This window comes from Triticum urartu, chromosome 5A (genome assembly GCF_056163025.1).
Source record: "Triticum urartu cultivar PI428250 chromosome 5A, HENAU_Tu73, whole genome shotgun sequence".
Lineage (NCBI taxonomy): Eukaryota > Viridiplantae > Streptophyta > Magnoliopsida > Poales > Poaceae > Triticum > Triticum urartu.
In genome coordinates this window covers 25,928,825-25,950,863 of record NC_141877.1, presented here as the reverse complement: position 1 = coordinate 25,950,863, position 22,039 = coordinate 25,928,825, and the positions used below count along the sequence as shown (strand labels likewise).

At 43.6% G+C, this 22,039-nt stretch overlaps 2 protein-coding genes across 2 annotated transcripts; one reads left to right on the top strand and one right to left on the bottom strand.

The window, feature by feature from the left end:
• Positions 1-10,961: 10,961 nt before the first annotated feature.
• Positions 10,962-14,569, bottom strand: LOC125507297 (receptor-like protein EIX1). Its single transcript, XM_048671922.2, has one exon. The coding sequence runs from the start codon at positions 14,567-14,569 to the stop codon at positions 11,618-11,620; it is 2,952 nt and encodes a 983-aa protein (XP_048527879.2). The 3' UTR covers positions 10,962-11,617.
• Positions 14,570-20,334: 5,765 nt separating this feature from the next.
• LOC147967695 (uncharacterized) lies at positions 20,335-21,838 on the top strand. The gene is made up of 5 exons (XM_087522511.1): positions 20,335-20,367; positions 20,445-20,650; positions 20,734-21,046; positions 21,135-21,233; positions 21,317-21,838. The coding sequence occupies exons 1-5, from the start codon at positions 20,335-20,337 to the stop codon at positions 21,836-21,838; spliced, it is 1,173 nt and encodes a 390-aa protein (XP_087378637.1).
• The last annotated feature ends 201 nt before the right edge of the window (positions 21,839-22,039 follow it).

Genomic DNA, 22,039 nt, shown 5'->3' with positions numbered 1-22,039 from the left:
TCACCTAGATACTCCAATGTCACCTCAAGTATCCGTGGGCATGATTATACGATATGCATCACACAATCTCAGATTCATCTATTCAACCAACACATAGAACCTCAAAGAGTGCCCCAAAGTTCCTACCAGAGAATCATGACGAAAACATGTGCCAACCCCTATGCATAGGTTCCCAATGTCACGAAACCCACAAGTTGATCACCAAAACATACATCAAGTGAATCACGTGATATCCCATTGTCACCACAGATACGCACGACAAGACATACATCAAGTGTTCTCAAATCTTTAAAGACTCAATCTGATAAGATAACTTCAAAGGGGAAACTCAATCCATTACAAGAGAGTAGAGGGGGGAGAAACATCATAAGATCCAACTATAATAGCAAAGCTCGCGATACATCAAGATCGTACCACCTCAAGAACACGAGAGAGAGAGAGAGAGAGAGATCAAACACATAGCTACTGGTACATACCCTCAGCCCTGAGGGAGAACTACTCCCTCCTCGTCATGGAGAGCACCGGGATGATGAAGATGGCCAGCGGAGAGGGATTCCCCCTCCGGCAGGGTGCTAGAATGGGTCTAGATTAGCTTTCGGTGGCTACGGAGGCTTCTGGCGGCGGAACTCACGATCTATTGTGCTCCCGGATGTTTTTAGGGTATATGGAGATATATAGGCAGAAGAGGTACGTCAGGGGGGCCACGAGGGTGGAGGGCGCGCCCAGGGGGGTGGGCGCACCCCCCTGCCTCGTGGCCTCCTCGTTGATCCCCTGACGTGCACTCCAAGTCTTCTGGGCTTCTTCTGATCCAAAAGTAAGTTCCGTGAAGTTTCAGGTCAATTGGGCTGCGTTTGATTTTCCTTTTCTGCGATATTCTAAAAAAGGAAAAAACAGAAACTGGCACTGGGTTCTGGGTTAATAGGTTAGTCCCAAAAATCATATAAAATTGCATATAAATGCATATAAAACATCCAAGGTTGATAATATAATAGCATGGAACAATCAAAAATTATAGATACGTTGGAGACGTATCAAGGTACGAGGGACTTGCATGCAGCCTCCTACTGGATTGATACCTTGGTTCTCAAAAACTGAGGGAAATACTTACGCTACTTTGCTGCATCATCCTTTCCTCCTCGGGGAAATCCAACGCAGTGCTCAAGAGGTAGCAAGAAGAATTTCTAGCGCTGTTGCCGGGGAGGTTCGCGCAAGTCAAGATTTGACTCCCTACAACGAGCCATTTCTGGCGCCGTTGCCGGGGAGTCTACGCAAAAGCCAACATAACAAGTACCCATCACAACCCTTATCTCCCGCATTACATTATTTGCCATTTTATTCGCCCTCTCTCTCTCTCTATCCTCCCTCTCTTTCTCTATTTGCCTCTTCTTGCCCGCTTGCTTTTTGTTTGCTTGTGTGTTGGATTGCTTGCTTGTCGTTATGGCTAGTCCCGTATCTTCTCCGTTGTCTCCCGAAAATGAAGTTCTAAATTTTAAGCAAAGGGAGGGAGAAAATCTAAAAGACGCTTGGTATAGAATTTGCAATGCTCAAAATAGATCTACCAGGAAGCAATCTACTTCCGTTCTTCTTCGCAATTTTTATGTAGGTGTCACTCCTTGGCACAGATATATCCTTGATACTATTACCGGAGGGAACTTCTTGGATAGACATACTTTTGATTCTTACAATGCTATGATAGATTTGTTTGGCTCGCCACCTCTTTTGGTTAATGGAACTATGTTAACTTTGGAGCATGTAATGCAAAGACTTGAAATTATTGAAAATAAGGTTGCTACTGTAGAGTTAATTGAAAATTTGGATAAAAATATCCACAACCAAATCACTCAATATGGATCTAAAGTAGGAGTCACTTTGAAAAATATTAAAGAAAAGGAACCTATAGTTAATGAGAAAATAAATCAGAATTCTACTAGAATTGATAAACTTGAGGGTATTATTACCAACTTGGGAACCGCTTTTTATTCCGTAAAGAATACTCCAAGTCCTCCTACTAAAATTTCCAAGGTTATGTATGTTCCTAAAAATAAGGGTGAATCCTCTAGTAAGGAAACTGCGGATCTCAAATCTATAAGTATTCATCCCAATCTTTTTGCTATCATTAAGGAACCATTTGTTACAAATGAATTTTTTGATCTTGTGGCTAAAAGTTTGATAATCAATAAAGAGAAAGAAATTCCTAAGGACGGTAGATGCCTCATTGAAGAATTACCTACCAAAGATGGCAATACCTAGATCTATCCTCGCTTTTTATGCCTAGCTAGGGGCGTTAAACGATAGCGCTTGTTGGGAGGCAGCCCAATTTTATTTTTATTCCTTGCTTTTTGCTCCTGTTTAGTAATAAATAATTTACCTAGCCTCTGTTTTGTTTGTGTTTTGTTTGTGTTTAATTAGTGTTTGTGCCAAGTAGAACCGTTGGGAAGACTTGGGGAAAGTCTTGATATCTTGCTGTAAAAAACAGAAACTTTAGCGCTCACGAGAACTGCTGCCATTTTTATTTGGAAAGAGATATTTAGTTAATTATTTTTGCAGATAATTAATACATAAATTCCTCACGTCCAGCAATTTATTTTAGAATTTTTGGGGTTCCAGATCTTGCTCTAGCTACAGATTACTACAGACTGTTCTGTTTTTGACAGATTCTGTTTTTCGTGTGTTGTTTGCTTATTTTGATGAATCTATGGCTAGTAAAATAGTTTATAAACCATAGAGAAGTTGGAATACATTAGGTTTAACACCAATATAAATAAAGAATGAGTTCATTACAGTACCTTGAAGTGGTCTTTTGTTTTCTTTCGCTAACGGAGCTCACAAGATTTTCTACTTTAAGTTTTGTGTTGTGAAGTTTTCAAGTTTTGGGTAAAGATTTGATGGATTATGGAAGAAGGAGTGGCAAGAGCCTAAGCTTGGGGATGCCCATGGCACCCCAAGATAATCTAAGGACACCTAAAAGCCAAAGCTTGGGGATGCCCCGGAAGGCATCCCCTCTTTCGTCTACTTCTATCAGTAACTTTACTTGGAGCTATATTTTTATTCACCACATGATATGTGTTTTTCTTGGAGCGTCTTGTATGATTTGAGTATTTGCTATTTAGTTTACCACAATCATCCTTACTGTACACACCTTTTGAGAGAGCCATACATGATTTGGAATTTGTTAGAATACTCTATGTGCTTCGCTTATATCTTTTGAGTTATATAGTTTTGCTCTAGTACTTCATTTATATCTTTTAGAGAACGGTGGTGGATTTGTTTTATAGAAACTATTGATCTCTCATGCTTCACTTAGATTATTTTGAGAGTCTTAAATAGCATGGTAATTTGCTTAAATAATCCTAATATGCTAGGTATTCAAGATTAGTAAAAAATCTTCCTATGAGTGTTTTGAATACTAAGAGAAGTTTGATGCTTGATGATTGTTTTGAGATATGGAGGTAATAATATCAAAGTCGTGCTAGTTGAGTAGTTGTGAATTTGAGAAATGCTTGTGTTGAAGTTTGCAAGTCCCGCAGCATGCACGTATGGTAAACGTTATGTAACAAATTTGAAACATGAGGTGTTCTTTGATTGTCCTCCTTATGAGTGGCGGTCGGGGACGAGCGATGGTCTTTTCCTACCAATCTATCCCCCTAGGAGCATGCGCGTAGTGCTTGGTTTTTGATGACTTGTAGATTTTTGCAATACGTATGTGAGTTCTTTATGACTAATGTTGAGTCCATGGATTATACGCACTCTCACCCTTCCATCATTGCTAGCCTCTTCGGTACCGTGCATTGCCCTTTCTCACATTGAGAGTTGGTGCAAACTTCGCCGGTGCATCCAAACCCCGTGATATGATACGCCCTTTCACAGATAAACCTCCTTATATCTTCCTCAAAACAGCCACCATACCTACCTATTATGGCATTTCCATAGCCATTCCGAGATATATTGCCATGCAACTTTCCACCATTCCGTTTATCATGACACATTCATCATTGTCATATTGCTTAGCATGATCATGTAGTTGACATAGTATTTGTGGCAAAGCCACCGTTCATAATTCTTTCATACATGTCACTCTTGGTTCATTGCATATCCCGGTACACCACCGAAGGCATTCATATAGAGTTATCTTTTGTTCTAGCATCGAGTTGTAATCATTGAGTTGTTAATAAATAGAAGTGTGATGATCATCATTTTCTAGAGCATTGTCCCAAGTGAGGAAAAAAAGGCCATAAAAAAAGAGAAGGCCCCCCAAAAAAATGAGAGAAAAAGGTAGAAGGGACAATGCTACTATCCTTTGCCACACTTGTACTTCAAAGTAGCACCATAATCTTCATGATAGAGAGTCTTTTGTTTTGTCACTTTCATATACTAGTGGGAATTTTCATTATAGAACTTGGCTTGTATATTCCAACAATGGGCCTCCTCAAGTGCCCTAGGTCTTCGTGAGCAAGCAAGTTGGATGCACACCCAGTTAGTTTATTTTGTTGAGATTTCATACATTTATAGCTCTAGTGCATCCGTTGCATGGCAATCCCTGCTCCTTGCATTAACATCAATCGATGGGCATCTCCATAGCCCATTGATTAGCCTCGTTGATGTGAGACTTTCTCCTTTTTTGTCTTCTCCACATAACCCCCATCATCATATTCTATTCCACCCATAGTGCTATGTCCATGGCTCGCGCTCATATATTGCGTGAAAGTTTATAGGTTTGAGATTACTAAAGTATGAAACAATTGCTTGGCTTGTCATCGGGGTTGTGCATGATGAGAGCATTCTTGGGTGACGAAAATGGAGCATGACTAAACTATATGATTTTGTAGGGATGAACTTTCTTTGGCCATGTTATTTTGAGAAGACATAATTGATTAGTTAATATGCTTTGGGTTCAATCTTGCGGTGTCCTTTCCCAGTGACAGTAGGGGCAGCAAGGCACGTATTGTATTGTTGCCATCGAGGATAACAAGATGTTTTTTATCATATTGCATGAATTTATCCCTCTACATCATGTCATCTTGCTTAAGGCGTTACTCTGTTTTCATGAACTTAATACTCTAGATGCATGCTGGATAGCGGTCGATGAGTGGAGTAATAGTAGTAGATGCAGGCAGGAGTCGGTCTACTTGTCTCGGACGTGATGCCTATATACATGATCATACCTAGATATTCTCAAAACTATGCTCAATTATGTCAATTGCTCAACAGTAATTCGTTCACCCACCGTAAAATACTTATGCTCTTGAGAGAAGCCACTAGTGAAACCTATGGCCCCCGGGTCTATCTTCATCATGTTAATCTTCCAATACTTAGTTATTTCCTTTGCTTTTTACTTTGCTTCTATTTTACTTTGCATCTTTATCATAAAAATACCAAAAATATTATCTTATCATATCTATCAGATCTCACTCTCGTAAGTGACCGAGAAGGGATTGACAACCCCTTATCGCGTTGGTTGCGAGGAGTTATTTGTTTTGTGCAGGTACGAGGGACTTGCGTGCAGCCTCCTACTGGATTGATACCTTGGTTCTCAAAAACAGAGGGAAATACTTACGCTACTTTGCTGCATCATCCTTTCCTCTTCGGAGAAATCCAACGCAGTGCTCAAGAGGTAGCAGATACCCATATTGGCTCCCACATGTTCCACGATGATCTCATCAGATGAACCACGATGTCAGGGATTCAATCAATCCCATATACAATTCCCTTTGTCCATCGGTATGTTACTTGCCCGAGATTCGATCGTCGGTATCCCCATACCTCGTTCAATCTCGTTACTGACAAGTCTCTTTACTCGTTCCGTAACACATGATCCCGTGGCTAACTCCTTAGTCACATTGAGCTCATTATGATGATGCATTACCGAGTGGGCCCAGAGATACCTCTCCGTCATACAGAGTGACAAATCCCAGTCTCGGTTCGTGCCAACCCAACAGACATTTTCGGAGATACATGTAGTGCACCTTTATAGCCACCCAGTTACATTGTGACGTTTGATACATCCAAAGCATTCCTACGGTATCCGGGAGTTGCACAATCTCATGGTCTAAGGAAATGATACTTGACATTAGAAAAGCTCTAGCAAATGAACTACACGATCTTGTGCTATGCTTAGGATTGGGTCTTGTCCATCACATCATTTTCCTAATGATGTGATCCCGTTATCAACGACATCCAATGTCCATGGTAAGGAAACCATAACCATCTATTGATCAACGAGCTAGTCAACTAGAGGCTTACTAGGGACATGTTGTGGTCTATGTATTCACACATGTATTATGGTTTCCGATTAACACAATTATAGCATGAACAATAGACAATTACCATGAACAAGGAAATATAATAATAACCATTTTATTATTGCCTCTAGGGCATATTTCCAACAGTCTCCCACTTGCACTAGAGTCAATAATCTAGTTCACCATCGCCATGTGATTAACACTCATAGTTCACATCACCATGTGACTAACAACCAAAGAGTTTACTAGAGTCAATAATTTAGTTCACATCGCCATGTGATTAATGAAGGAAATATGCCTTAGAGGCAATAATAAAGTTGTTATTTATATTTCCTTATATCATGATAAATGTTTATTATTCACGCTAGAATTGTATTAACCGGAAACTTAGTACATGTGTGAATACATAGACAAACAGTGTCCCTAGTATGCCTCTACTTGACTAGCTCGTTAATCAAAGAGTGTCCCTAGTCATTGTTGTCATTTGATGAACGAGATCACATCATTAGAGAATGATGTGATGGACAAGACCCATCCGTTATCTTAGCATTATGATCGTTTAGTTTTATTGCTATTGCTTTCTTCATGACTTATACATATTCCTCTGACTATGAGATTATGCAATTCCCGAATACCAGAGGAACACCTTGTGTGCTATCAAACGTCACAACATAACTGGGTGATTATAAACATGCTCTACATGTGTCTCCAATGATGTTTGGTGAGTTGGCATAGATCAAGATTAGGATTTATCATTCCGAGTATCGGAGAGGTATCTCTGGGCCCTCTCGGTAATGCACATCACTATAAGCCTTGCAAGCAATGTGACTAATGAGTTAGTTAAGGGATGATGCATTATGGAACGAGTAAAGAGACTTGCTGGTAACGAGATTGAACTAGGTATGATGATACTGACGATCGAATCTCGGGCAAGTAACATACCGACGACAAAGGGAATAACGTATGTTGTTATGCGGTTTGACCGATAAAGATCTTCGTAGAATATGTAGGAGCCAATATGAGAATCCAGGTTCCGCTATTGGTTGTTGACCGGAGATGTGTCTTAGTCATGTCTACATAGTTCTCGAACCCGTAGGGTCCGCACGCTTAACGTTCGATGATGATTTGTATTATGAGTTATGTGATTTGATGACCTAAGTTTGTTCGGAGTCCCGGATGAGATCACGAACATGAAGAGGAGTCTCGAAATGGTCGAGAGGTGAAGATTGATATATTGGAAGGTTATATACGGACATCGGAATGGTTCTGATAAGGTTCAGAGATTTTTCGAAGTACCGGGAGGCTACCGGAACCCCCCGGGAAAGTTATTGGGCCTAATGGGCCATAGTGGAGGAGAGGAGACAGGCCCCAATCCGAATTGGACAAGGGGAGAGGGTGAGAACCCCCTGTTTCCTTCTCCCTCTCTCTCCCTTCCCCTTTCCCTCTCTCCATTGGAAGGAAAGTGGGGGCCGAATCCTACTAGGAACGGAGTCCTAGTAGGACTCCCCCATGGCGTGCCCCCCTTGGCCGGCCACCTCCTCCCCCCTTTATATACGGAGGCAGGGGGCACCCCAAAGGCACAACCGACAATCTCTTGGCCGTGTGCAGTGCCCCCCTCCACATTTTAACACCTCGGTCATATCGTCATAGTGCTTAGGCGAAGCCCTGCGCCAGTAACTTCATCATCACCGTTGTCACGCCGTTGTGCCGACGGAACTCTCCCTCGTCCTCAAGAGCTCGAGGGACGTCATCGTGCTTAACGTGTGCTGAACACGGAGGTGTCGTACGTTCGGTACTTGGATCGTTTGGATCGTGAAGACGTTCGACTACATCAACCGCGTTACTAAACGCTTCCGTTTTCGGTCTATGAGGGTACGTGGACACACTCTCCCCTCTCATTGCTATGCATATCCTAGTTAGATCTTGCGTGACCGTAGGAAATTTTTTGAATTACTACGTTCCCCAACAGAAGGTTCCAACATCCAAACAGGATGATCACTCCTAGAAGATAGAGTGATTTTTTTAACAATGTCAGTTAGATGGAGCCATCTATTCATACTAGATGCATCAGCACACCTTCTAAAAGTAAGATATAAATTAACCCCATCCCAAACTTGTACAAGAATAGCATCTTGTTGTTGGCAAATTCCAAACAGATCCCAAAATAAGGTCTTAAGAGAGCAGTCCCCAATCCCAACATCATGTCAGAAGGCCACATTTTGTCCATGCATGTCCAGAACTCCATCCGTAGAAATTCTTTGCAGGAGAAAAAACCCATGAAATACTCTTTCAGAGAGGAGAACCTCCCCTAGGTTAAGCCCAAAAAATGTCAACTTTGAGCTCTTATCCTTTTACTTTGGTGATGGATGAGGTCACAAGGGATATACAAGGAGATATCCCATGGATGGTGTGGTGCTAGTCGCGGATAGCCGGACGGGGGTTAATAGGAAGTTAGAGCTATGGAGACAAACCTTAATCGAAAGGTTTTAGACTTAGTATAACTAAAACCGAGTACATGAGGTGCGATTTCAGTAGTACTAGACATGAGGAGGAGGTTAGCCTTGATGGATAGATGGTGCCTCAGAAGGACACCTTTCGATATTTGGGGTCAATGCTACAGAAGGATGGGGATATCGATGAAGATGTGAACCATCGGATCAAAGTCGGATGGATTAAGTGGCGCCAAGTTTCAGGTGTTTTCTATGACGAGAGTGCCACAAAAGTTAAAAGGTAGGTTCTATAGGATGGTGATTCGGCCCACAATGTTGTATGATGATGAGTGTTGGTCGACTAAAAGGCGACATGTTCAGCAGTTAGGTGTGGCGGAGATGCGCATGTTGAGATGGATCGGTGACAACAAAAGGAAGGACCGCATCCGGAATGATGATATACGAGATAGAGTTGAGGTAGCACCGATTGAAGAGAAGTTTGTCCAAGAGATGGTTTTGGCTTATTCAGTACAGGCCCTCAGAAGCTCCAATGCATAACGGATGGCTAAAGTGTGCTGATAATGTCAAGAGAGGTCATGGTAGACCAAACTTGACATGACAGGCAGTGGCGTAGGCAGGGCTGGCCTACGCCTCAGGCCAGCCCTTGTATCTACATTACCTACAAAGGCTACAGTGCCAAAAATACCTACAGTATACAAAGGATCATAGAGCCACGCCCCAGGCCATGGCCATAGTAGCCTGGGGCCTAGCTACGCCACTGATGACAGGAGTACATCAAAAGGGATCTGAAGGACTAGATTATCATCAAAGAACCATGAGTTGGTTGCGAGATTTTTATGGGTTTCAGCTTTAGCCTGCACAAACTGTTTGGAAAGGCTTTGTTATTGTTGTTCATCTTCTCATATACGCATGATTCTATCGGTCCAGCAAGCCCAGCCAATAAGACCAACAGATAAGGTGTAGGCTGGCTCGCTGGACCAGTTCGCGCTGGTGGTGTTTTCCCGTCGAACGTTTTCGTTCGTGTGGGGGGATCACCAATAGCGAACGAACCGTTCGCTACATGACAGTCTAAGATCTGATGTTCGGTCAAATATTAGGGTCCAACTTTTATGAGACACGCATCAAGTTGATGAAACCAGTTCTATTCCGTGAGCAGGCTCTCTTTTCTCTATCTCTAATTCTCTATGTATGGCGAAGTGAACTTTTCATCAGATAAATCAAAGCGGATGAACACATTTGGATGTGGCAAATTAACCATCCAGTAAATAGCACCCCGCACATGAGCCGGAGTGAGCATTTAAAAAAATATAAACATCTTCTAAAATGTGATGAACATTTTTTTTAAACACGTGAACATCTTTAGAATGCCACATACAGTTTTTTGAATGCCATCAACGTTTTGTTGAATTGCACAAATATGTTTTCATGTTGTATAAATATATTTTTTAAATGCCACAAACATTTTTTTGAAACACTTGAGCGTTTGTAAAAAGTCACATACATTTTTTTAATGCGACCAACATTTATTTTTAATTATACAAACACTCTTTTAGCTGTCTATAAGTATTATTTCAACTCATGATGAATTTTTGTTAAAATTCAAGACAAATAATTTTCTATTTTAGAATTGTATGTATAAGAAATAAAACAAAAATTATGTACCCTGGAGAGCCAGCGCTCCTCCCGCGCTTGACTGGCCCATTTAGGCCATGTTCGTTTAATCCCCTCACCACAGGGATTGAAGGGGATTGGGGAGGTTTGAGGGAGATTTTGACTTGCAAGGGATTTAATCCCTTTCAAACCCCTCCAATCCATGCCTAACCGAACAAGGCCTTAGGGGGCACCTGAGGCCAGGCTACAAGCGGGTGTATAGTTAGATCATGTAGTTCTAAAAAAAAAAGCTGGATCATGTACCCCTCATAAAAAAAAGTTGGATCATGTTTGACCCCCTAAAAAAAGTTAGATCATGTTTGAAATGCCTTTTTTCGAAAACATCATCTGGGCAATACCCTAAACATGAAGTTTGCTCAACTCAGATAGCATAGTGAGCAGCTTCACAACTTGGGCTTTGGAGTACGTAAACGTTATGCAAGCAAGCCGCATAAAAACGGAACATAATCCAAGCCAAGAGTTCACAAGAGCTCAAACCCAATAGTATATACCTAGTGCCTGGCTCTCCCGTTTATATAGATGCTCAGATTTGTAGCAGTTCGCTGAAGATAAGTTTGCAATCAATAAATTTCAGATATTCTTAGAGAAGAAGGTGGTCAGGATCAAAATGTTGTAAAAGGATCAATGACCTGATCACAAACACAAAGGTATCATCGCTTCAAAATCTGCAGCCTCTGAGATTGCATGTACATCAAAATAGCAGACAATAGAAACATTCAGCAAACTGCAATACCCACACGATCGAAAGCTGACACGGTCGACGGGTTCTTGTGCTACGACCCCGACACCATCTGCCTCATGCTAAGGAGAGAGCAACGGCGTCTCATCATCGGCGTCCACGCTGACAACGAAAGGATCTGGATGATATAGGTGGACACGAGGAAGAAGGCGCTGCGATCCTTCGCCCGATATGCCAGCCAGGGCAACAAGGACGGCACGCCCATGACTGGTCACTTTAACCTGATTGGCTTCTTGCCTAGTGAGGTCTCCAAGTACCTGCCTACCTGCTGAACCAGCACGTATTACATCAAGCAACATTATTTAAGCGACTAGATTCTGTATTAGTCCATACCCACACGTCTTACAATACAAGTACTTTGCCCCCTCAAACCACCCGAAGTGTTTATCATGAAAAGAACTTATCATGGATATATTTATGCTAATACATACTACATGCAATAATTATCATACTTGCTTCTTCTATGATGTCACCGCCGGATCATCACATGGCATTCTCCATGGACGGCACGCGACATGTCAGAGCCCCACCACAAGTCCCAGCACAAGGCCGAAATAAAAGGTTAGTGGAACAAGCTCTTGCTTGCTGCTTCCGACGTCACCATGAATGATGGAAGAATTATTTCTTGAACAACTTCTGCTGAGAGGAGGCCCACAAAGCCCGCTGTTGCCAATGTATATGTTGTCCGAGATGAGGGTGTCAAGTTGCGGGCCAGAAGGTATCCTTCCGGACAAATTGTTGTAGGACAGGTTAAGGGCGGACAAATACGTCAGGCTTGACAAGCTCCATGGGATTTCACCATAGAGCTTGTTCTCAGAGACGTCGAGCGATTCCAGTGACCGCATGGCCCCGATCATGTTTGGGATTTGTCCGCTCAATTTGTTCGATGACAGGTTCAAATTCATGAGCTCGGCAAGGGAAGTGATGTCTGTAGGGATTTCACCGGTCAAGGAGTTGTCTGATAGATCGATGCTCACAACATAAACAATTGCTCCACCATATAAAAGTTGATGTCCTTTTGTTACTACTGGCAATATTTCTCCCAGGTGACCAGCTCCCATCTCGCCAATGCGCGCGGATGCATTATATGTGTCATATATACCCATGAATTCCTTTTGTATCCTTCTCATAAATGTCAGGTTTGATAGATGCCAAGGTATTGCACCAGAGAAATTATTGGCTGATAGATCCAAGTATTGAAGATTCCTGAGCCTTGTTACTTCGACCGGAATATTATCACAAAATGCATTGTGGCACAGTAGTACAAATCTTAATTTCCCCAGATCTCCTATCCATGTAGGCAATCTTCCAGACAACTTATTCCATGCAAGGTCCAAAAACACCATAGCAGTGTTGTTCTGCAAAAATGTTGGGAATTTTCCTGATAAACTGTTGTTACTGAGCAGAAGAAACTGTAGTTTTTTGATGTCAAAACATTGAGGAATTTCACCCTCCAAAAAATTGTTTGACAAATCCAGGTACACTAACTGTTGCAGTTTGCAAATAGATTCGGGAATGTACCCACCAATTCGATTTGAATAGACAATCAAGATTTGAAGTCGGGAGGCTTCAAAATTGGATGGTATTACTCCTGAAAAGTTATTATTGGAGATGTCTAACCAAGTAATATTTGCCGGCAACGAAGGCATTGACCCGGTGAGCCGGTTTGAACCTAGGTGCAGTTTTTCCAAAGCCATGCCATCCAGATGTGCTGGCAAGGTGCCACTTATTTGGTTGTTAGAGATGTCGAGATCAGTTGCCCGTGAAAATGTATACCAGAACCAATCAGGAAATTTGTCCACTAAACCAGTGTTTGAAATGTTAAGTGAATCGATTCCCCGCAGCTGCTGAAGCCAAGCTGGAAATAAAGGCCCTATTTGGCAAGATGCAAAATCTCCAGACTGTAGCCTAAAGGGAGAAAGCCAATCTGAATCCAGTGCAATCTTCAAATTATTGGAAGACAAGTCTATTTTCTTTAAACTTTTTAAATTTGCAAAGTGTCCTTCTGTGATTGCACCACCAAGTCTGTTGTTGCTTAGTCTCAGAGAAACCAGATTCTTCAGAGAAGAAATTTCAGTTGGTACGTTCCCGTTGAGTTGATTCCAGCTGAGATCAAGGATGGCTAGACGGGTCAAATTCCAAAGCCCTGGCGGTACAGGTCCAGCAAGGTTGTTTCTGGACAGGTCAAGCATGCTCAAGCTGCTGAATTCGCCTATAAAATTTGGCAAGGTCCCGATGAAATTGTTTTCACTGAAATGCAGCTCTAGCAACTTTTCCTGTGCGCATTCCGGCAACCCCTCCATCACCGCCACTATATTTCCATTCATAACATTTTTAGAGAGGTCGAGGATTTCCAAGCAGCAAAGGTTTTTAAGAAGACTTTGAAGGTTTTCAGTCTTATTCAGATTGTTGAATGCCAAATCAAGTACCTTGAGTGACGTCATGTTTCCTAGTGCATCCGGAAATTTTCCAAATAACTGAGTCGCACGAAGGCTGAGATATTTGAGGCTCGTCACTTTCCAAAACCAACTTGATGCAATTGAGTGGCCTAGATTATTCGAGGACAAATCAAGCTTCTCAAGTTTTGTGAGGTTAAGGTAGGGAAGCGATTGACTTGCAGTATCAAGTGAGCATCCAGCAAGATTGATAACTCTTAGTGATGGAATCATATTCAAAGGACGAGGCCAGTCAGCTATCCTTGAGAGATTTATTGTGCTCATACTAAGATACTGCAGCAAGGGTAGCTTTGTTAACCAAGTGATGTCCGCTGAGTACATCCCGGAATAACCCTCGCCAAGGTCAAGATGTTGCAACTTAGACAAGTTACCAAGCTGAGAAGGAACTCCACCGATAAATGGAATGCCAGAGAGGTTAAGGTATCTCAAGTTATCCATGGATCCCAAAAACTGAGGAATATGGCTATTTGGCCCTAGCAAACAGTTCATGCTAAGATCCATGTGCTCTAGATTCTTCAAGGAAAGCAGAGAGGGACTTATCTTGCCGAACAATGAATTGGCATCATCACACCCATTGTAGTTATAGGCGTCACGGCCTGGAAACGTATTGCGAAGGTGAAGCTTGATGACATGGCCTGTTCGGTTGCTGCAGCTGATGCCCCTCCACCGACAGCAATCATACCCTTCCCACGAGGCGAGGATATCAGCGCCGTCACTTGTGATCCCCTTCTGGAAGGCAAGCAAGGCGGCCCTCTCGGCAGGGATGCAGCCACCGCCATGGGCATACTGGGGTTGTAGTGCTAGTGCATGCACCACTTGTGAAAATGAAGTGATGCTTAGGATGATGAGGGTGACCAAGAGATTGGTTGTGCGATACATCTTGGATGAACAAGAACTAGATATCTGGGGAAGCATATGCACTAGAGTTATACTACCAGAGATCTTTAAGCCAACCCCATGTAGTCTATGGTCAAAGTCCCAGTCCCAGTCTTTCAGGGTTTCAAGAAGACCCATTCAATGAAGTCTGCTCATACAATTCTGTGGCCACACTGTGATGGGAGTTACCAGCCACAAGACTAGTTGACTGTCAAAGTCACTCAATTATGCTCAAAGATTCCTGGAAGAAAAGTCCTGCTAGCGACACACATCAGAAGAACCAGGTTGACAATAAATCTACAGAGAGAAAGGAGGAACAGGGGGTTTACTATGCCCCTTGTATGAACTTTCAGGCATAACCCCCCTTTCTCATCACCGATCCTTAGTAAAAAAATTATAGTTGTATGAGATGTGAGCATAAAAATCTACTCCCTCCGTATCAAAATATAAGACGTTTTTGTAGTTCAAATTGAACTGCAAAAACATCTTATATTTTGGTACAGAGGTAGTATAAAGGATTACACCCATTTTCCATCTACCGGTGAATACCCTATGCATACGAGCATGTGGACTGCCATATCAAAACAAATTATGTTAAAGCAATGATTAGTGAAGTCTAGACATGATTGGAAGTAATATATATTTGCCTACAGTCATGTTTGTTTGTGATATAAGCACGGCCGAGTCCATTTTCTACTCATACACACTAGATCTGTATGTTACTAGTAGTATTTAGCTATGTACCTGAGCCATACTACCAGAGATGTTTGGCCATACTACTAGCCCCGCGGAGTCTACCGTCAAAGTCCCAGTCCATCAGGGGTTCAAGGAGACCCACTCAAACAAGTCTGATTCATACAAATTTGTGGCCAGACTGTGATGGGAGTTAGGCAGCCACTAGACTAGTTGCCTGCCTGCCTGCAACCACACGGTACAGTCGAAGGCACTTGGTTCTGCTGTATATGCACGGTGCAGTCTGTACCAGAGCAGGCGTAAACATTCCAGCCGGCTGGTTAGTATTCAACCAAATTCCTTTTTGACAATGTGCTGAAACTCTGGAGATTTCAGTTTCAAACAACATATGACAGCAAAATTTGTAAATAGCTAAAGACCGTGGCAGGATGAGCCAGGTTGAGTTTACAAAAATGAAAGTAGGCACCAAAGTAAAAAAAAACAAAAGAAATAGGTGATTTATCTTCTGGAACAGAAGCTTCATAAGAGTATTTTCTAATTATGGAAATAAGCTGCAGTTTGGTTATACTCATACTACCTATACCCTGCAAAGTGTTGCCGAATTAAAACTGAAGCAATATTCCTACAAATGCTTCATACCTTTATGCGGTATGCTATTGCAAAGCAGGCCCATTCAATTCAATCAAGTCTGCGTCATACAATTTTGTGGCCAGACTGGGAGAGTGGGAGTCACCACCGGCCACTGGACTAGTTGCCTGCCTGCAATGCAATCACACGCTACTGTCAAAGTCACTCAATTATACAATATTGGATATGCATGGTGCACTCTCCACATTCCAGACGGCTGGTTAGTGGTTAGTACTTCACCAGATTCTCTGTCTATTCGCATCGTCAATCCTTCCACTTTCCCAAACAAATCTGCTCCGCAGCCCCGACCTCGGCTCTGTCAGTGACTCGGTGTTCAGGTCGGACGAAAACCGGAGATACTTTGCCCGCGGGTCGGTGAGGGAGAGTGGCGGCCGTCCGCGTGGATGTGGGTGTCGGCCGTCGGTAGGAGAGGGGCGGCCAAGTGCCTCGGGGCCGCATCTGAAAACGGGAGCGGGCGACGCGTCTGGTGGAGGAGGGGCAGGGACGGAGCCAGGATTTTGACACAGGGGGGTTGAGAGTTCGCTTTCAGTGCGTAAACTTATAATAAGATCATGGACAGACACAGTAGCCTATTTATTTTAGTGAGACAATAGCCTATTTTGATGAACCATATGTCCATCCTAATAATCAAGCAAAGAAAATTGGCGCGAGATATGAATAAATTCAATTTCAATCAAAAGTTTTCATAAAGCAAATTCTGAAAGCAATTCGGATGTAACTAAATCATTCAACTACAGAAACGGATAGCCAATGCAAAACCATGTCTCACGGTTAATATTTTTTTTTGTAGTTTATACAGATCAAATCTTGTACTCCTACTTCGTTTCTACTTCTAAAGGCACAAGTTAATCTAATCTCAAAACATCAGCCATCGACTAAGTAATTGAGAAGAAGAGAAAGTAATCTAACCATGTTTCCATGCCTAGTTGCCCGGCTCTGCGGCCGGCCGGCCGATCGGCCTGTGCATGGTCTTAATTTCCCCTTCAGCAATTCTGGACTAAAGATTGGAAGCTCCATGTCGATGGATCATGAACTACTCTAGACGGTTCCCCAATAGCAGCAGAGGAGGTTGCGGGCGACCGGGGATCAGGCGTCGATCCCGTAGCTGCCACCAACGTAGCCACAATCTGACCTAGGCGTGCGTGCGTTCCAGACCTGGCCCCATTGCCTTCTACAATGGGCTTCCCCTTCTACAGTAGCCTACTTTTTTGTCTGACGTATATGGGCTGGGCCTTCACGTTGCATTATAGAAAGAGGGACAGGGCCACAGGGGGGGCGAAACGAGACAGACACTACGTGCAGTTAGCCAAAATCAAGGAAAAACTAGTCGCTATTAACAGGAAACGCTATCGTCAGGGGGGGGTCTCGCCCCCCCTCGTCCCCCCTTGAATCCGTCCCTGAGGAGGGGAGGCCAGCGACGAAGAGGCAGGCCGACCAGCGGGGAGGAGGCCGACGATGAAAATAAGGAGCACCGGGGTCGGTGGCGAGGTGAGGGGGAGAGGCGGCCGTGGCAGCGAGGTCGCCGAACTGTCAGTTTGGGGGACGATTTGAGGAAGGCGGTGGATTTTGCCGCTGTTAGTGCTCTGTTCGTTGGTGTTGTCGGGCGGTATTTTCTCTTACTGCTGTTGCACATAAAAAGTGTGCACATAAAAACTTCTTCCAAGTTTTACCAAACGAACACGAGATCCGTCGTACATCCGAGACAAACCTCCACATGTCATTCGATGATGTTAGAAACACCATCGAGTCTTCCAAGTGGCATGGGGCTCACCCCTCCTAGTTAGTGGACCTCCCTCCATCTCCATGAGGCAGCCCTCTCTGCTGGCGCTGAGCACCAACTTCGTCCGTCCTCCCTGTACGTCGATCTAGGCCACCACCACCATCCACGCCATCAAATCAAACACCGTGCGCCGTGGTTGCTGTCTTCCTTCCTCCTCGCCTCCATCCGCAAGAGATCCGTCCCCGCCGCCGATCATATCCGGACGGAATATATAGCTCCCCATAACCGTCACATTCTCTCCTCTCGCGATAACCGTTAATACTTATAATATATTTCCCGGCCTTTGGACGGCGCCTCGGACCCTCCCGCATCGCCCCGACACATGGCCGACTCCGACGTCACCCGAAAGAAGCCCACCGTCTGTCTCAGCAGCCGCCTTTATCTCGCCGACCTTCAATTAATGCTCGCCTCCGCGAGGCCAGTGAGATCAATGACCGTCCGGGATGGAGGGTGGTTGTGGTGAAGAGTTGGTGTGTCTTCGAGGGGAAAGGGACTCGGGGGACAAAATTACTGTTCTGACCCATTGTGCAAAGAAAATCCTGATTTGACCTCGTTCCAAAAAAAATTTGTTTCTGACCTTTTTCGGTGAAGCCAAGGTCCATGGCGTCTGGGTTACGAAGCAGACGCCAGGTACCCTGGCGTCTGGCCCCTGGCCCGCACTGCCCGCGTGCCCGTTGACCTGCTGACGTGGCAAAGGGGCCAGACGCCAGGGACCGTGGCGTCTGGCCCCGGTAAGTGGATAACGCCGCGGGGCCAGCCCACCCATCCCAATCTCATCTTCTCTGGCGTCTGGTTCGACGAACAGGGGGCAGTTCGTCGCCCCTTCTCTCCCTCCCACCACCACCCCCCTTGATCTACTCCATCAACCCCTCAAACTCACAGATCTGACCCCCCCAAGCTTCTTTGAGGTATTCTCCCCCATTCCCTCCAATTTGTTTTTGTTTTCCCCTCTTTGGTTGGATGCATTATTCAACACTAGGTGATGTTAGATGAGTAGATGGTTTCTTTTTTTAGGAAATTTTTTGTAGTTGATAGATGATTAGGTAGGCAGTAGATGATGTGTAGTTGAACATGTAGGTAAAATCAATTCTGTTTTGTGTATATGTTGTCCATAGGATTATTTTTTTGAATTAAGAGGGGTGGTGAATATATGATTTGTGTATGTAAAATAGACTTTGGCATACTATATTTGGTTTGATAGATGATGTGTGTATGTGTAGATAATCCTATTGTTGGCATACTATATTTGCAAAAGATATGGTGAAATTTGGTACTCTAGATGATATGTATTTGCATATGTGACACCATATTATTTGACAAATTTATTTGATTGAGATGATGTTGGTATGTTTGAGAATAATTATGTGTGCATATGAAGAAGATAAAAATGTGAAGTGGTATGACAATATAGTTGAATATATAGATGGCAAATTTTTTATGCAAAAGAGATGATGAAATTTGATTATTGTGTGTGACATGATTTGTTCGATAGAATGGCCGATGATGATTATGAAATTTATTTGATGGTGAAATTTGGTACTCTAGATGATATGTGTGCATATGTAGAACAAAGAAATGATGTGGTTATGTTTGAGAAGAATGGTGTTTTCATATGGCATAAACTTGGAGAAGGAAATTGTTTGATATTGTTCATGTATTCATAGATGTTTGTGATTTGTTTTGTAGGATGGCGGATGGTGATGGTCCTTGGTATGACGGATTAATCGATGAGTGGGATAAGGAGCATCGTGCTCGTGCCATTGAGAATGGACAGGTAAGAAGCAAGACTGGGTCAATTTTCGTTGTTTCTCATTTGTGTTCTTGTATTGATTATTAAAACATCACTTTATTTGCAGCAAGTAGTTGCTATGCGCATGAGGGGTCATTCCGCTGATGACTTTGATTACGACCCGCGGTATGAGGCTTTCATTCGAAGATTGGGTCTTCTCCCATTCGTGTTGCAGTTTAAGCGACGCGCTCCGCCGGTGAACCACGCGGCGCTGACCGCACTTGTGGATCGTTGGAGGCCGGAGACTCACTCGTTCCACCTTCCATGTGGGGAGATGACGATGACCCTACAGGACATGGCTATGATAAGCGGCCTTCCTATCAACGGACAAGCTGTTACCGGTCGTGTCAGCGTGGGTAATTGGCGAGAACGGACTGCCGATTTAATTGGCGTTCAGCCCGAGGGCCCTCAGGAAGGCAAGGCCGATACCGCGAAAGTGAGGCATTCTTGGCTAAAAATGGTCAGAGGAAACACCAATCCGTGCCCTCAGGATGCCAATGACGTGGTTGTGCAGCAGTACGCGCGGGCCTATCTTTGGTATGTACTAACCAAGGTAGTCTTCTTAGATGCAACCGGGAACTCAGCCCTCTGGATGTTCTTGGAGCTACTCAATAACTGGGATACCCAGTATAGCTGGGGTTCGGCTGCACTAGCATATTTGTATCGTCAGGTAAGAGATATTTGCAACCATTTATCTTGCATTTGTCATGCGCCTCCATATCTAACATGTTTGTTTGATTGCAGCTTGACTTGGCGTGTCGGAGGAAGGGAGATACATCCTCATTGTCTGGGTTTGTTTGGAGCCTATCCGTGTGGATGTGGGAGCGGATCCCGGTTGGACGACCCGAATTCAAGAACCCCCTCATGGCAAACCCACGGGGTAATCATGACGGGTTGCATGATGATGATCCATATCGGCGCCCTACGCTTGCTTACTATTAGGAACAAGTGACAGTCTACACAGGAAGCTCGCATGTGCGATACAAGTGCTATATGAACGAGCTGGACACCTTGACTGCTGAGCAGGTTTTGAGAAGTTCGATGAGATAAAATTTAGTCAAGAATGAAACTTGTAGCTAACAATGTATCTCTTTGTTTTGCAGGTATATTGGTTGCCTTATGTGGAAGATCGTGACTTTGATCTTAATGAGATGTGCACGCGTGATAGCCATCTTTGGCGGGCGAGGTGCCCAATGATATGCTTCTTCGCAGTCGAGTGGCACTTTGTAGACCGTGTGGCAAGACAATTTGGAAGAAGACAAGATATTCCAATTGAGGAGAGCAAGGAGGAAATGCTATCTCTGCATCAGTGAGCAAGCATGCCTTGAGTATGTAGTAGAGTATTGAATAAGTCAATGTTTGCTAACGCTTTGTTCCGTGCATCATTTGTAGGTTCGATCAAAGGAACAATCAGGATATATCGGATTGGGCAAACAAACACCGTGCATGGATAGAATTTTGGAATCAAAGAGACACACTAGTGCAATCAGAGAATAGACCTCACAATCAGTCAGCATATCAGAAGTATCAAGTGTGGTATGCGGATCATTATCGGTTAAAGCTAAAGCCTAGTTGGACTCACGAGGAGTGGTCGGAGTTGGTGTCTGAAGACCCGGAGACTGCAGAAGGTTATCATACCTTCAACACGGCTGTGAGAGACACCAGAGGGGCTCACATTGACTATGCACCGATGCATGATGAAATGGTAGTCTGTTTGACCTATTCTAACAAACTTGCATGCATCATGTTGTCTTCTTTCAAATACATAAGTTTGGTTTGTTCATGAATTGCAGGGCAGATCGTTGCTTCTGTGCGTCAACGATGCCAATGTTGCACTGAGTCATCCACCTGGTGGTGTATTATCTGAGAGGACTCTTAGGAGCACGATGGAGGTGTGATCAATATATTATAAAAGTTTCTTTTCACGGATTATTTATTTGTATCTCATATCATAGCATATTTTGTGTTGTTGCAGAAGTTCAAGAAGCGGTTCCATAAGATGGCAGCAATGCTTTCTTGCCATGGTGCTCAGTCCAGTGACGTGTATGCACCTGGTACCCGCGCCAGAGCTAATAGACGGCGTTATATCCAGAATGATGAGGACATGGAGGAGGAGGTCCATGAAGAGGAGCCATCACATCAAAAGGAGCCAACACAAGATGAGGAGCATGAGTATGATGCAACACATCAAGAGGATCATGAGTATGATGTTGATGCTCCACAACCATCACAGGTTACACAACCGACACAAGGCAATGCTCGCTCTAGGAAAGGCAAAGCCATAGCTAAGACACCAGGCAAGAAAGGTAGAAAGAAGACATGGAATACACAATTCCATAGTCCGGAGTATTCTCATCAGCTTATCCCAACAGGAATGCAAAGATATAAGGCCAACATTGAGGCGGAGGAGGAGGCATACAACAAGGAGGAGGAGGAGGCTAGCGAAGAGGAGGAGCCTACACTTGCAACCATTGTGAAGAGAGGAAGGAGGAAGTGAGCTTCTTGTTTGGAAGTGCATGAACTAGGTGGCGTTTGTATGCATGAACTTGGTGTCGTGCTAAAAACTTCTTAGGTTGTCTTGAATTTGGTGTCTTATGTATGCACTTGGTACCATATGTATGCACTTGGTGTCTTATGTATGCTTGAATTTGTCGTGATGAAAAATCTATAAACTTGTCGTTTGTATGCTTACATTTGT